Raw genomic sequence first — 15,148 nt, forward strand, 5'->3', positions numbered from 1 at the left:
TGTAAATATTATTGGTATATTTTACTGTGGGACGAGGAAGATAGACTACAATGGCCATTTCTGACCATTTACAATTCTATGTTATTATTTACAACATTGATTTACATGTTCATTTTTATACCAAACAGAAATTCCTACAATATAAAACAAAAGGCGTAAGATCTTGAGGTCGAAGTAATGTGTATTTGTAAGATGTTGAACCAAGTCTACAAACAAATAGTATGCTAATCTCAAATGCTGAGTGGCTTCCTCATGCAGAAAATATGTCTTTCTGCAGTGACAGCAGATGAATTATGGCGAGGTGTGCTGGCAGAAACTGGGGCTGGAGCACGAAAGGGCAGGGGCAAGAGAACCAAGAGAAAAGTAAAGAAAGATTTGAATAGAGGACAGTTGGTTGGTGAGGGTAAGTAACAATGTTTTGAATTTATGGAATTCACTACCCCAGAAGGCTGTAGATGCTCGGTCCTTGAACGTCTTCAAGGCTGAGACTGATAGATTTTTTAAAAAATAGAGGTATTAGGGGATATGGGGATAGGGCAGGTAATTAGAGTTGGGTCTGAAGATCAGCCGTGATCTTATCAAATGGCGGGGCAGACTCGAGGGGCCGAATGGCCTACTCCTGCTCCTAATTCTTATGTCCTTATGTTCAAAACTTTCAAATGTCATTACAGACAGGCCTTCAATTCTTTGATTTTCTCTTCCTAATTTTAATTTTTTCTATTTTTCCCCCCCGGATATGCACCATTCTTATACTAAGAGGTATGCGAGCAACCTACCACTTCTCTCTGCTGGACTTCAACCAGCAGAGTCACTCTGTCTCAGTCTCCTCCCCCACCTCTTTCTCTCTCTCCCCTTCACCCTGGATGGGTTGGTTTCTTCTCCAACCTCTTTATAGAGACATCAGCGCTGTATGTTATCCCTCCCTTGAGCTTCGGAAGTTCCTATGAGGAAAATCAGAAATGGCAACTCATATGCCTCCACTCTAGTGGGACTATTGAAGCACCAGGGTGCTGTGCCATCATGTGGCCTCCAGCCAGTGTCTTAAATGTGTCTGAAAATAATTTAGAAAGTTATTCCCATTCAAATTGGCGTCCTCACTTTTAATTCTCTCTACTGTCTTACCCCATCCTACGTCTGCGACATCCACTCCTTGACTAATTGGAACTGACTAATTTCATATCTCTGGTCCCTCCATCAGGGATCAAGCTTTCAGCCCACCCAGAAATAGCAGTTCCTGACTGATCTGTAGGTTCACCAATTACATGGATTTTTGGGGGTTCATACCAAGCAACTTTAATTTTTTTTCTCTCTTAATGTATATCAGTATCTATGTTTACTAGATATTAGACAGAAGGAGCTCTTTTAGGAAAATTTCTACTAATAGATGAGATCATCTTGAATGAGGGATGAGATTTATTAAAAAGAAAGACAGAAGAAGAAAATGGGAATAAGAATATATATATATATAGATAGATAATGTGGAGAATAAGGAAGGTAATTAAGTATTTATGAGCCTGAAGTGTGAGCGAGAGAGAGAGCTAGGGATTTGGACATTACTTGAGAATCTCACCCATCAAAATAATTTGTATTACTTTCCACCTTTATTATGATGGAAAACTGATGGTGGAAATGTAGTGTGAAAGTACTAATCTTCAAGATTTTGTGTCACAATGGCCTTGTTGATTTAGAGATTTTAATGGCTTACTCATCAATCTAATACAATCCCTGTTTTTTAAGGACGAGCTGGGTTCCTCTGGCCTGGTTTAAATGCTCCGGTTGTGAAAGATGGAACCATTCAGTCAATAGGAAAGCGAGAACAAGCGCAGCAGGAAGAGCTGCAGGCTGAAGTGTTTCGACAAAGGGAAGAATGGGAAAAGAGGAGGGCAATGAAAATCAAAAGAGAAAGAGGCTGGACTGGCAACTCTTGGGGAGGAATCAGCTTAGGTTCTCCTGAACCTGGGCCAAATGGAGGTAAGAGAAAGTATTTTGGAAACTTTGGCTGAAAAAGAATGTAAAATATTGCCAAAAATGATGGGGCTGAATAGTCTTAAGCCACAGATGTCTCCGCTACTGCTGTGTAATTGACTGACTCGAGGCATGCTTCTGCACTGGTTCTTTAAGTGCACCCATCCCAGAGTAGAAAAGCACCCTCTGGAATAGCCCAAAACCTGAGAGTGAAACTGATATAAGTACAATATCTGTCAAGTATGATTTTGATCACAAGCTTCTGGGTTTGAAGTTAGGTCATTTTGTTTGATTTTTAATAAATCAAGTTGACAGTTGGAATATTAACATATGTATTTATATTTTCATTGAAATGATTTGTTACTTTGGTGCTGTCAAGAATTTCTCAATAAAAAGCCAAACACAATCTCCACCCCCAGGGTAAATCAAAATGATCATTCACTTTATGGCTGTTGGTGGGACAACAGTACAATCTATGAACAATTTGGCTGCTACATTTGCCTACAAATACACAATCCCTACACTTTACATTGAGACATTTTGATGATATGGTAAGGAGCTATATCGACTTCAAGGATTTTTATTAGTGTTTTAATATTCTCCAACAGAGGGTTACAAGAGGGAGGGCAATCTTTGGAACATGCTTACCAAAAAATGGGATGCTGAACATCACTAATCATGCAATTTTTGCTTTTTATTTTAAAAACTGCGGTCCCATTTAGGCTAGTTTTTGTGCCTGTGCAGAATCAGGGATATCATATATAACATTGTTACATCCTTTCTACTATCACCAATATTGATCAGTTTGGACCAATGGTGCTAGAGGGTAAAGACAGGGAAAGCACCAGCACCAAATCAGGTACAGCTAAAAATGGCTTTTTCATGACTTTGAGTTTACCATCAAAAAGACTGCCATTTAGTCTAAACCAGCAGCTTTCAAACTTTTTTGCGCAGCGCTCCCCTTCGGAGCTTAATGTCCCATGCATGTTACCGTCTTTTTAGAACATACTATGTTTGTGCGCTCCTTGGGAAGTATGGGCTTGTCTCTCCATGGCTGGTTAGCGACTGATATTTCAGTTAGAGGAAACAGGATGAACCAGTATTTTCTCTCTCCCAAGGCCGGGTCTGTAATCACACTAAAATACTGAAAAGCAAGAAAACCTGTTTGCACCCCCTCATCCCCAGCTTGAAACCCCCTGGTCTAATCCCATTGTAAAAGAGTAGAATTGTAAAAACAAGGTGGGTTCATGACTGTCAGCTCATCCAAGCTAACTAAAGCCTAATTATAGCTTAAAAGTATTTTTAGTGTATTGTCGAGTTTTATTCCAGTCAATATTTTGTTTTATAACTGACACATTACAGTTCAGCTAAGACATATGAATTCATACAGATTTTTTTGTGGGGAAAGACGTGTAAGTAAATTGATTCAGAAGCAGTGATGGGCAGTGAGCTGTGTGAATACCACTTTGATTGACTTGATCTATATTCAGTTGTTACTTTTTTATCTTTTGTTGAAATGCCTTTACAGCAAGTGGATTATGTAATGTACTATATATGTAGCCAGAAAAACATTTGTTGCTGCCCAGTTGCATGAATAAATAAATAGCTACTATTTTGGCAATCTAGTGAGTAATATAAACTGTTTGATTAGCCGGAGGCAACTGATTTCCAATTCAACGATTAAGAAGCTGTTCCTCCTGTTCATTGCATTTACAAAATATATTTCACTAATCTGTAAATGCCATTATTTGTAAGTAATAACTGACCATCAGTGAAGATGGCAGTTTACATATTCCTCTTTTAACAAATCTTCAGGTAACTAAACTGCAAGTCACTATATGTCCAAAAAATACAAACCAGTGAGTCCAGATTTATTTCTCGGCTTAATAGGAACATTGCAATTCTGAAAGGAATTGTGATTGCACTGCTTTATTTTTCATTCCAAGTTAAGTTTGCCTACAAAAATACAGTCAATTCTCTTTACAGTAAATCCTGTGAAGCTCTTTGAGACATCCTTCCAACGTGATAAGGCGCTATACCAAATGGAAGGATTATTATTAATATAAAAATTGATGACTTTTAAAAAAGGGTTTAAAAACTGCATTACTATTTCAATCATAATCTACATTTTTAGTTATAATAACTGACATTGGAAATGGAATCTGTACAAATAACACATTGTTACCTGCACTAACTGATATTTTCTACAGTAGTATGGAAAGTCAAGTGAAATTTATGTTGTTTATTCAGCTGTCTGTGGAAATGAGTATTCGTATGTGAGTTTTGTAATGAAAAGACCGTTCATCCAAGTGGTGCATCAAAGCTGAACCCAGCACATTGCATCTTTCAACAGGGGTCACTGGATTGTGATAAGGAGCAGGAACCCTAAATTCCTTCTGCTGCCCAATCTGAGATCAATTAACTCAGCACTTACTTATGATGCATCCCTACCATTCTGCATGGCTCACTGTCCTTTTTAATAGAGTTGGATCATCAGGATCTGGGACCACTCACTGACAGGACTGACTAATTGGCAACAAACTGGCTCCAGTTTGGATGAGCAACTCAAAACATGTCAACAACGAGCTGCTCTGCGATTCTGAATATTTGGATTGTTTTCAGTGGATAAAAACAAATTAAAAGAGAAAGTACTTAATAATCCCTTTTTCAAAAAAAAGTAATGTGAACAATTTTAATGAGTCCCATGTTTTTACATCTAAAATAAATCATTTTTCACCCTTTGTACTATTCTGTAACTCCCTTCCAAAAATAATAATTAATTTTAAAAATAATTTTATAAATACTACAATAATAAAAAGATGTATATGGAACATTAAAGCTTATTTCTCAAGGGTATGCAAATTGAAAGTGGAAAGTACTCAAATGTGGACCCCATAGGAGGTCAGAATTCAAAGCATCAAGGAAATTCATATCATACAGTGCAGAAGGGGAGCATTTGACCCATCAAGTCTACAAAGCAAGTTGTTCTTTCAATTCTATTGCCCTGTCCTATCCCCATACCCCTTCAAGCTTCCAACTTTCATAGACCTGTCTACTTCTCTCTTGAAACTCACAATAGACTCAAAATCTATCACCTTACTTGGGCTTACTTGACTACAGTGACTCTTGTAATCAAATAGTCTGCGGCCACCACTGTCTAGACCAGTGGTGGCCAACCCATAGCCCCTGGACCGCAAGTGGTCTGCCGAACATTCTCACTAGTCTAGGTAAGTCCGTATTCAATCAATAGCGTTTCCAATTTGTTTATGACAAATGATTTGGTTTATGACATAATCAAGAAATATTCAATCAAGAAAATGTATTTTGTTGGCCAACCAAAAAGGTCTAGACATGATGAATAGCAACTTGCACAAGGTACCAGAGTGCACTTGGTGGCTGGGAAATGAACCAGATTCTAATCAGTCTGTGCTGCAGTATATAGCTAAATAAGGGTATGTTTTTCATTTTACAAAGCGTGTCTCAATTTTGTATTTGGATTCCAGGTTTATGTTTATGGCTTCCCACATTGTAAATTCTCAGGTGTGATTTCAAGATACACCAGTTTCTCACAGGGAGTAATGGAAAATTGGCAGACTCTTGGGAGCATGTTACTTGACCCAAATTAGCCTGGAATGATGGGAGCAGAACTTTAAAAAAATTGTACACATGAGTGCAATGATTTCAAATTAAAAAACAAAATAAGTGGTATGTTGAAGTTGTATTGCAGTAGTAAATTACTATGTTTCAGTCGTTTTATCAATTAAATCAAGTTAAAGAAAATTGGTCCATCTCTGAGGTCCCTAGTTGAGCAGTTTCCATATTCAATTTGCATACTGTCGTGGAGAAACTTTAATGCTTCACTTATATGTTTTTCACAATTATTTTCCAGCTGTTTGGTAGGGAGTTACAGAATAGTGCAAAACAAAAGAGATTTTTGGAAACTTACAACAACTTTCTATTCTTGTAATGAAAAAAGCAATTCAGGATGGCTCCTCGTGATTGACATTTTAGAGTGCAGACCTTTAAAATTGTACGGTATTTTGTTGGGTCTGTAATAAATCAAATATAATGCACTGTTCAAAGAATATCTCTCCAGTAGTTATTTTGATATCTCTGCTACTTCTGTGTAGAGCGATTTTTTTTCCCTGTCTGTAGATATAGATTAAATCTTGGTGTAAGCCTAATGTCCACTCTTAACTTAAATCTCTATGAATGATGAGATAATTTAGTTACTAGTTGAGTCACTGTCTATGAGAAAAATAACTAAAATCCTTAATCACTCATGTCCACCCACCAGCAATAATATGGCCCTTATTTGGATAATTTATAGTACAATGTACAGTTAGTGTAGGAGTTTCAATGCAGCTACAGCTGCAGTGTTATGTCTCTATTGGGATAACAAAACTAGTGGAATTTGTTTATGTAAATTATATAGCATAGAGTCACAAAAGCAAAGAGCAAGTCAATGTTTACATTCTGATTTTAGGGTTACCTTCTTTACAATGTCGTAACTATCAAGTATCCTGATGTTTCTTCTCCAATCAATGTTGTACCATAATTTCATGATGGTATTGGCATTTATTGATTGTTGTTTGCTGATACAGATTGGTGCACAAAGAATACGATAGATTCAGAACCTTTGATCAATAGTTTGGCAATCTAACTGTTATTTTGATAGTTCTAGATTAATTACATCTAATGATCTGATGCCATTATACTACAAAGAAAGTCCACTGACAATAGAATATTGATCATAGGAATCCAGTTGTCGTAAATAATTCATGATAAACGATGTGACGATGGATCCAGAAGTCTCTTAAATATATAAAATTCAATAAAACAATCTAGTGGTAAAATTAATGTCTTCAGGTGTATAAATATTCACCAACTGCAGTATGCATGTTCCTGCTTTCATTGCAGAATATATTTGCCAACTCTAGAAGGAACTTGTTCATCTTATAAGTAATAAACATGATTTCAATTCGATAACAGGGATGAAATTTAATTCATCTGAAGCAGAATTTAAAAATGAGGAATGAAAACTGTTTGAATCAGGTGTTAAGATAAATTATTCTTGATTCAGGTACCACATAGAACAGAGAAAGGGTAAATCTCCCTGTTTCCTGCCCTGGTAATTGGTCTTAACTCCCCAGTATCAAGCAACGTTAATATGACTGTAAGTTCCCACATCACCATTCCTACAGCCTCTCTGAGCGAGTACAAATTATTGGTAAAGGTGAGCATTGCATGCTAGGGACTCATTTCCCAAGGAACTGTGTTGAGACTGTGCAAACTCATTTCACTTTAGCGTTCGTGACAATATTAGGTAACAAAACAGTCCTCAAAATGGATAATTTCTCCTTGAGATATAAAAGAATTACAGCTGAAGTAGTGATCTTCCCTTTAGGACTACTAAGAAAACTGACAATTGATTCTTAATTCTTATGGGGACAGGGTGGGTGGGGGGCAGAAAACACTTATCTCATTCAGGAGCAAATAAGCGGCTGGTACTAGACGTGATAACTCATTCTTTGGTAGCACTTGTTATTTTGCAATTATTTTTCAGTTGCAAAACCCTGTCAAGTATTCATATATTATTCGATGGTGTATAATATACATAGTACAATGTGAGCCTTTGTGGGCAACTGTTATCAATGATACAAGTGGATGGATGCAGCAGTTGCCTGTTGTGTAGTCTGTACAGTATGTTTTTTTCACATAGCTTTGCAAGATGTTACATTATGGAGCGTATGAATGTTCACTCAGCTCAATGCTGAAAAATACAGTAGCATTCAAAGTTGACCTAGGCACTTTGTTATGGTCATATCATAATTCTAGGTCTTAATTATAATAATAATAATCCTTGCATTTGATATAATGCTTTTCATGTCTTCTAGACGTCCCAAAGCGCTTCACAGAATATACTGTAAAGTGAATTGACTATATTTGTGGGCGAACGCGGCAACCAATTGCGCACAGCAGTGTCCCACAAACAGTTGTAGATTGAAAATGACCAATTTATTATTGTTTTGTTTTGGAGGGATTATTATTAGGCTCTGTGTGGAGTAAGGAAACTTGCCCAAGGTTTCGCCCTCTGCCTGGAATTGAACTCAGGTCTCTCACTTGCAAAGCGAGTGCTCTAACCACTGAGCTACTGGACTCCATACTAATTTCAGCAGGTTTTTAAAGCAATCAAAGGCCAATCTCGTATTTGTGTGTTCCACCTCCAAAAAAGATTATAACAGGCACAGAAAAAAGTAACTAAAAATATTTAATACTTATTTTAATAAAAAAAGGTGTAGAATGGAATATATTTTGGTAGGAATGATTAAAATAGAAGTGAAAGAATGATGAAAAAATCAAAAGAGTAGAAGTTTTTTTTTAAACATTGTGTATAAAATGTTTTAAAGTATTTTGTATAGGATAATAACAAAGCAATAATGCATCTCTCACATCAAATGTGTTTCTTACAGTAATATTAGGGGTTTTCAGCATTATAGCATGTGAGCTGGAAATATAAAACAACCATTCTCTGGAGACTGGAATTCCCAGGAACTGCCAATGATCTAATTGTTAATTACACTTCTTTTCTGAAATTGGTATTAATCTAAAATGGTATGTTTTGATTGAATTATCAAGACATTTGTCCAAATGAAAATTCATTTCATTTTATTTACAGAAACCTATGAAGAATTTGACTCCAGGGTAATTGAGGTAAGATGGCATTCTTCCATATTTCATTGAAATATATACAGTAGATAAATTGGATTAATATTACTCTGAGGGAAATAATCACATTTGTCTATTTCATCTAAAATTATTCAAGATAATTCAGTTGAAAATAAAATAGAAATAACAATCAGGGCGACTATATTGACATGTTGGACGTAATAAAATGATATTTGAAACAGGAGTTTCAAAAACTATCGCAACTGAATCAGAATTTTTAAGAATGTTGCACAAGTCTTTATACTGAAGGATTAAATATTCAGATATCTTAAATAATAATCAGTATGGTAGCTTCCATACAGTTACTTCTCTTTTAATAGAACTCTTATCATTTGTACAGGCTCAAGTTCTCTCTGTAGGACCATTTTTAGTGATACTGAAATGGACAAGGCATTTAAGATAGAAGTCAGACAGGACATGGTTTCAGCACTCACACATCAAGTTGCTCCATGTTATCGTACACAGATATGAGAGGTGTTTTCTTTATACTCCATTGTATGGCAGTGAAATGTATTTCGTCATACTACTTAAAAGTCTGATCCTATTGGCCACTTAAAGTGTACCAGAAAAAAATTGCTGCCCTTTATTATACCTCTGCTTAAAAAAAACTCCCTTGACAAATAAACAACAATTTATAATCAATGATATAATTTGATTTGCAGGAATAGCACAAGATCTTTTCTGCAAAAAAAAATGCATATATAAGAAAAACAAGTTTCAAAGCAGCAAACAGTAAAAAATCCATGAGCATTTGCTTTGATCAAGCATTTCTTTCTAAAAAGTCCGGTGCCAGTCGAGCGGAGGCGCCAGGCGGTGGATTGGGGAGTGAGGAAGTCGGAGAGGTAGGGAGGTGGCAGGAAAGGGATTTGAACACAAGTGTGAGGATCTTGCAGTCGATCCGTTCGGTGTTGGGGAGCCAGTGGAGCCTGGCAGGAACTGGTGAGATTGGGGTACAGAGTTTGGTCTGGGTAAGTACGCGAGCAGCAGTTCTGAATTAGCTGGATTTTTTGAAGAGTGGAGCTGGGGAGACTGGCAAGGAGTGCATTTGAGTAATCCAGACAGGAAGTTCAAACGCATGCACGGAGGTTTCAGCTGCATTTGGGGTAAGGCATGGTCAGAGGCCAGAGGCGGGCAATGTGACGGAGGTGGAGGAAGCTGGTCCTGGTCAGGAACTGCATGTGGGAAAGGAAGGACAGCTGGGGATCAAACTGAATGCATAGATTGCACTGGTTCGGTGAGTGAGGGAGAGCTCAGGGAGGTTGAGGAGTTCAGATCCGCAGGAGTGAAAAGGTTAACGGGACCCAACTAGTATGGCTTCTGTCTTATCCACATTCAGCTGCAGGAAGTTTGCTCTCATCCAGGCCCTGATGTCTGCCAGACAAGCTGATAGAACATCGACGGACCTGGAATTGGTACTGGAGGAGGCAAAGTAGATTTGTTTGTCATCCGCATACATGTGGAAGTTTACCCCGTGTCTGCGGATGACATCACCCAGAGGGAGCATATAGATGAGGAAAGAAGAGGGCCAATGATGGAGCCCTGGGGTACCCCGCAGGTGACTGGGCAGGGCCGGAAAGTGAAACCATTTGCCTAGATGAAGTGGAGGCAGTTGGTTAAGTAGCACTCGAAGCATGCGAGTGCGGACCCACTGAGGTGGTTGAGGGAGGACAGGCAGTGGAGGAGGATGGCGTGATCGACTGTGTCAAACGCGGCAGAGAGATCCAGCAGGACGAGGATGCAGAGGGAGCCCTGGTCACAGTAGAGACAACGTCCTTTGTGACTTTGACAAGCGCTGTCTCTCTGCTGCGGGCAGGGCGAAAACCAAATTATCCTGCTTCACATACCCTGCCGGCTCCAGGTTGCCATCGGAGAGCATGTTTTTAGGTATTCTGTCCCTGCTCTCTTGAACTCCCTCCTGGAGTCCCTCTGCCTTGTCACAGAAGAAGGTCATTCAGTTCATCGTGTTTGTGCCACTACATTTGTTAACAAAGTCATTCTGTTCGCTGATTTTCAGAATATTAATCAGTAAGTGTTTCATGTAAATGTGAGCGCACTGAAAATAAAGTATTTGCTGATAAGTTGCTGGGTGGTGTTGGTGTGAAGTCCTGGGAATAGCAACTGCCCAGGAATGTGTTTCTACTTGAAAATGTTTCCAGGCATCGTTTGCGCTCAACACACATTTCCTATTCTCACACTCCCGCACGCCCCCCCCCCACTCCATTTAAAGTAGTTATGCAATCATGGACATGTTTAGAAGTTAACACAGGAGGAGGCCATCTAGCCCATACAGCCTAAACTTGAGGTAGCTCTTTTCACTGAAGCAATCGGCTCTAATCTAAAATCCCTTATTTTTCCTAGACCTATATATTATTACCTTTAGGACCCCAATGTGTAGTATCTTTTTGAAAATGTTGCTTTAGAAGACAAGAGCACCAGAGGCATGAAATTTCATCGAATGTTAACCTGTAAAACGATTTTATCTGAAAATTTGAGGTCACACAATTTTGGAAATTTTTTTGTTCCAATCTTATTTTGAAAGCAATTTCCACACTTAAAAAAAAATCGACTTCTGAATTAGACTGAATAAAAAGTCAGCAAGATACTATCTCCCAGGTACTGCACCAAGGATCACTTGGTGCCAATAGCTGGGAAACCACTGCTCAACAGCTCATTAATCTTTCATTTTAGTTTAAGCACAGCTGAGCTTCCCACCACAGTAAACTTCTGTAAATATTACTGGAAAATTCTGTGGTTATGTACATGTTTCAAGAAAAGACAACTTTATTGTTGTCATAACCTCTGAGGCACCAACAAACCTCCATATCAGATGGCATGAACTCAGGGGAATTGGAGAGTTTTCCATTGGGAAGAGAAAATCTTACTCAGAAATTATCTATTTTAGTTTGGAGAATATCATATGAGACCTAATGATATGCAGGAATTATCATATCTTATTGAAGGTGTAGGTGAAGCAAAGCACAAGCAGTTTATCGTCCAGTAAAAAAACAATATTGCAGTACTGCCTTAAAAAGCACCCCAAGACTTTACCCTGTGTGAAGGCCGTTAGATAAATACAAGTTGTTGTTGATAATATCACCCCATGTAACCATTTTTAATAAACTGCCAAGTCAGTGCGGTAGTTCTATGTTGCATTTGCTAGTGGTAGATGTCAAGTAATGGACTGTGCTGTTTGTTGATGGATGATGACATTCATAACAATGCACTATCCTCCTTTGGGGAGAGGTAAGCAGGGTCTCTTCAGGTTTGAACAGATTCCAAGGTTATGTGCCTGGCAATTGAATATTGGAATTGAGTCAATCCTCTGTGGGAGTCTCAGTCATCCTGAAACAGATAGATTCACAGTACCCCAAAGGACTGCTGATGATAGACCAGCCTTCCCGCCTTGTCGACAGGACCTGGAGGAATAGACAAGTCACTGGGGGCAGGGACTTTTCCCATTTGGCTCATGCAAGCCAAAGCCATAACTGGTAAAGTGGTCCTAGTTGGACAAGTAGCAGGGAATTTTCCAGACTGTATTCATAATAGCAATAATATTCGGTTTTAGCTAGTTAAACTTCAGCAGCATCCCAATACATACTCTGGGATCTCCAAAGCTGTTGCCAATCTGTACTTCATACTTTCAGAAAGTAGGCAAGCAGGGTATGCCCCTGAAGAGAGAATGTGCATTCCATTCTGTGAAGCACTTCACAGAATAAACTGTAAAGTGGATTGACTATATTTTCTGGGCGAAACTTCCTTGCATGTTCATTAAATGACAATCTAAATTGACCACCAGGTAACATATGTTCTATAATAGCCTCTGCTTTACCGAGGTATAATACTTTATACATTATAAATGAATGGGTGAAGCCAATCTACAAGGGCTGATTTGGGGACTAATGGGGTCACCGAGGGTTTTAAGACATGCTTCACTATATAATTGCTTTATTCCTGTTCAGATGATTTAAGAGGTGGCCAGTTAATTTAATATGTGTAAGGACCTTGTGACAAATTCTGAACATATTCAGTTTGAAATTGCTTGAAGTAAATAATATTGCTTGCTTTAGGATCAATTGAATATGAATCTGCAAAAATAATACAGGAAAGGTTTAGTTCACCTTTTCAGGTCAGTATCTATCTGCTGATTTATCACTACATAAACTGTACTGTGTAGGTGTAGATGAGGCTCTGAAATACCTAAATTTCTAGGATATTTTCACCATAATATCAATCTTCATTGCAGTTGAAAGGATATCCAATTATAAATATGATAATAATCCTTACATTTTGATGTAGACCCTTATAACGTCATCTGAACATCTCAAAGCGCTTCACAGAATTTATTATAAAGAGCAGTATCTCATAAACTGCCATGAAACGAATGACCAGTTTTTTTTAGGAATTATTGGCCAAAGCACTGAAAGAAACACCCTCTTTTTTCAAATAGTGCCATGGGATCTTTAGTGTCCATCTGAACAGGGAGATGGGACCTCGGTTTAACATCTCATCCAAAGGACAGCACCTCCAACAATGCAGCGCTCCACCAGCACTGCATTGGAATGTCATCTTGGACTATGGGTTAAATTGACCAGCCCAACGGACTGGACAAACAGTGTTTCGGACCCGAGCTGGGGGTCAGGATCGGGGAGGGTGTAGGCTAAGGGGGAGAGTGAGAGTGTTTGAAGGCATGGTCGAAGAGGAGGGTCCTGTGATGGGCATTGAAGAAGGCAAAGGAGGGGTGTGAGGTGGGGGGACTGTGGAATGGAGTTCCAGAGGGTGGGGGTTGAGTGGATGAAGGCCCGCCCGCCAATGGTGGGACAGGCGAGGTAGGGGACATGAAGCAGGCCAGAGCCCACTGAGCAAAGGGAGCGGGCAGGTTGGTAGGGGGATAGGAGGTGGCAGAGGTAGGGGAGAAACCTCTCTGCTGCAACAGCTTCAATTATTTTTTTTTTGTAGTTTTAATTGAATAATGAAGATTTGACATATTTTCCTGGAAATAAAAATGTTTGGGATATGGCCTAAAGTATTTTATGGTAAAGGTACTTTAATCCACCAGATGCTGCATTCATAATTCATGAAGTTCATGGTCAAAAATGTTTCATTGGCTTTAAAATCTGAGAACTGCTGTAAAGTATCATTATGTTATTGTAACTGCCAGGAAATTAAATAACCTAAAAGTTAGTTTTAACCTGAGGTAATTTATTTTAATGAACCATGTACATTTTGAGAAAGATTAGCTCATCTCAACATAATAAGCTATCTCTATGATGAGAAACTGGGAAAGCTTCCACAACTAATAAATCCATGACAGGTTTTGTTAGTTTGGGGAATTGTATCTAATATTGTTAAGTATTGAGGGCCTGTAAAGTAAATATGTAATTCTGTACTATTAACGTAATGCCATTAAAAGGAGACATTTACTGATTATTTTTGGAGGAGGAGTGGGGTAGTCTCCAGTGGCATACCCTTGTGATAATGCCTGAGTACCTAAAGCATTCACCACAGTCGGTATAACCCAAATCAGATATTCTGGTGCTTTAGTAGCTCGCTGTGATTTGTAGATCTGAATATATAATCTAAACCATTGTATTATTCAGTAGTTTGGGTCCATTGATTTTTTTAAAAAAAAGATGAATTACGTCACTCATAATTGGATCCTCAACCTTGATGAATCAAATTTAGCAAAAATGGCAGGGAGACCACTGAATGTTTTGTTGAAGAGATAAACTTTTGAGGTTTTTGAAATCCAGGAAAGAGTTGGCAAGAATGTTTTACAGGGAACTAAAAGCAGAGGCGTGACTGAGGCAGAGGAGTATGAGCAGTGAATCAGTATGAGAAAAGTGGAGAGTGTGGGCTGTGGAAACTTACTCATTTATCATGGAGGAATCTTGAATCCACTGAGACATAGGGAGTCAGTAGAGGTTGGGGAAGACATAAGTAATGTTAGTACATAACCTTGAATGGCATAGACCTCGGGGTGAAGAACATTGGGATGATTGAAGTTTGTGAAGATGAAGCCACACTGTAAGTGGACATTTTTCTGGGGGCGAATGAATCTAATCTTGAAAGAGGGATAGATTATGGTGGTTGAAATTCAGATCAGATTAAAGATGTAATTATTCTTAGATGGTAGATGTGCACCATGGGAGCAAAAGAACTTTTAAATTTGCACATTTAAAATTAATAAGCGCACATTGCAGCTGCCTCGGGTATTACGTTTAATACTCCATAACACCATGACACAAACAAAGCCACTGCTGTGTGGGAGTGGTGATGAATATAAATGCATAGTGTGACTGAAAAATAATCACAGATTGTGGTCGTAATAATATTTTGTATTGGTGCAAATCAAATCACATCTAGCCCATTTCGTGGGAATCACTTCTCAACTATTGTCAGGTATCCTTGCATTTAAATCCAGAAAATAAATCATTCATGTACATATATGTAGGTC

The 15,148-nt window shown here is 38.4% G+C and overlaps 1 protein-coding gene across 2 annotated transcripts in view; it reads left to right on the forward strand.

The window, feature by feature from the left end:
• Positions 1-15,148, forward strand: part of mrps5 (mitochondrial ribosomal protein S5) — a 62,559-nt gene that overhangs the window by 19,588 nt on the left and 27,823 nt on the right. For both annotated transcript variants that reach the window (XM_042333458.1, XM_042333459.1), the window contains 3 exons: positions 278-403; positions 1,738-1,971; positions 8,645-8,679. In XM_042333458.1, the coding sequence (XP_042189392.1) occupies positions 278-403; positions 1,738-1,971; positions 8,645-8,679 (395 nt within the window). The remainder of the gene's footprint in view (positions 1-277; positions 404-1,737; positions 1,972-8,644; positions 8,680-15,148) is intronic.

Source organism: Callorhinchus milii, unplaced genomic scaffold (assembly GCF_018977255.1).
Source record: "Callorhinchus milii isolate IMCB2004 unplaced genomic scaffold, IMCB_Cmil_1.0 Scaffold3, whole genome shotgun sequence".
Lineage (NCBI taxonomy): Eukaryota > Metazoa > Chordata > Chondrichthyes > Chimaeriformes > Callorhinchidae > Callorhinchus > Callorhinchus milii.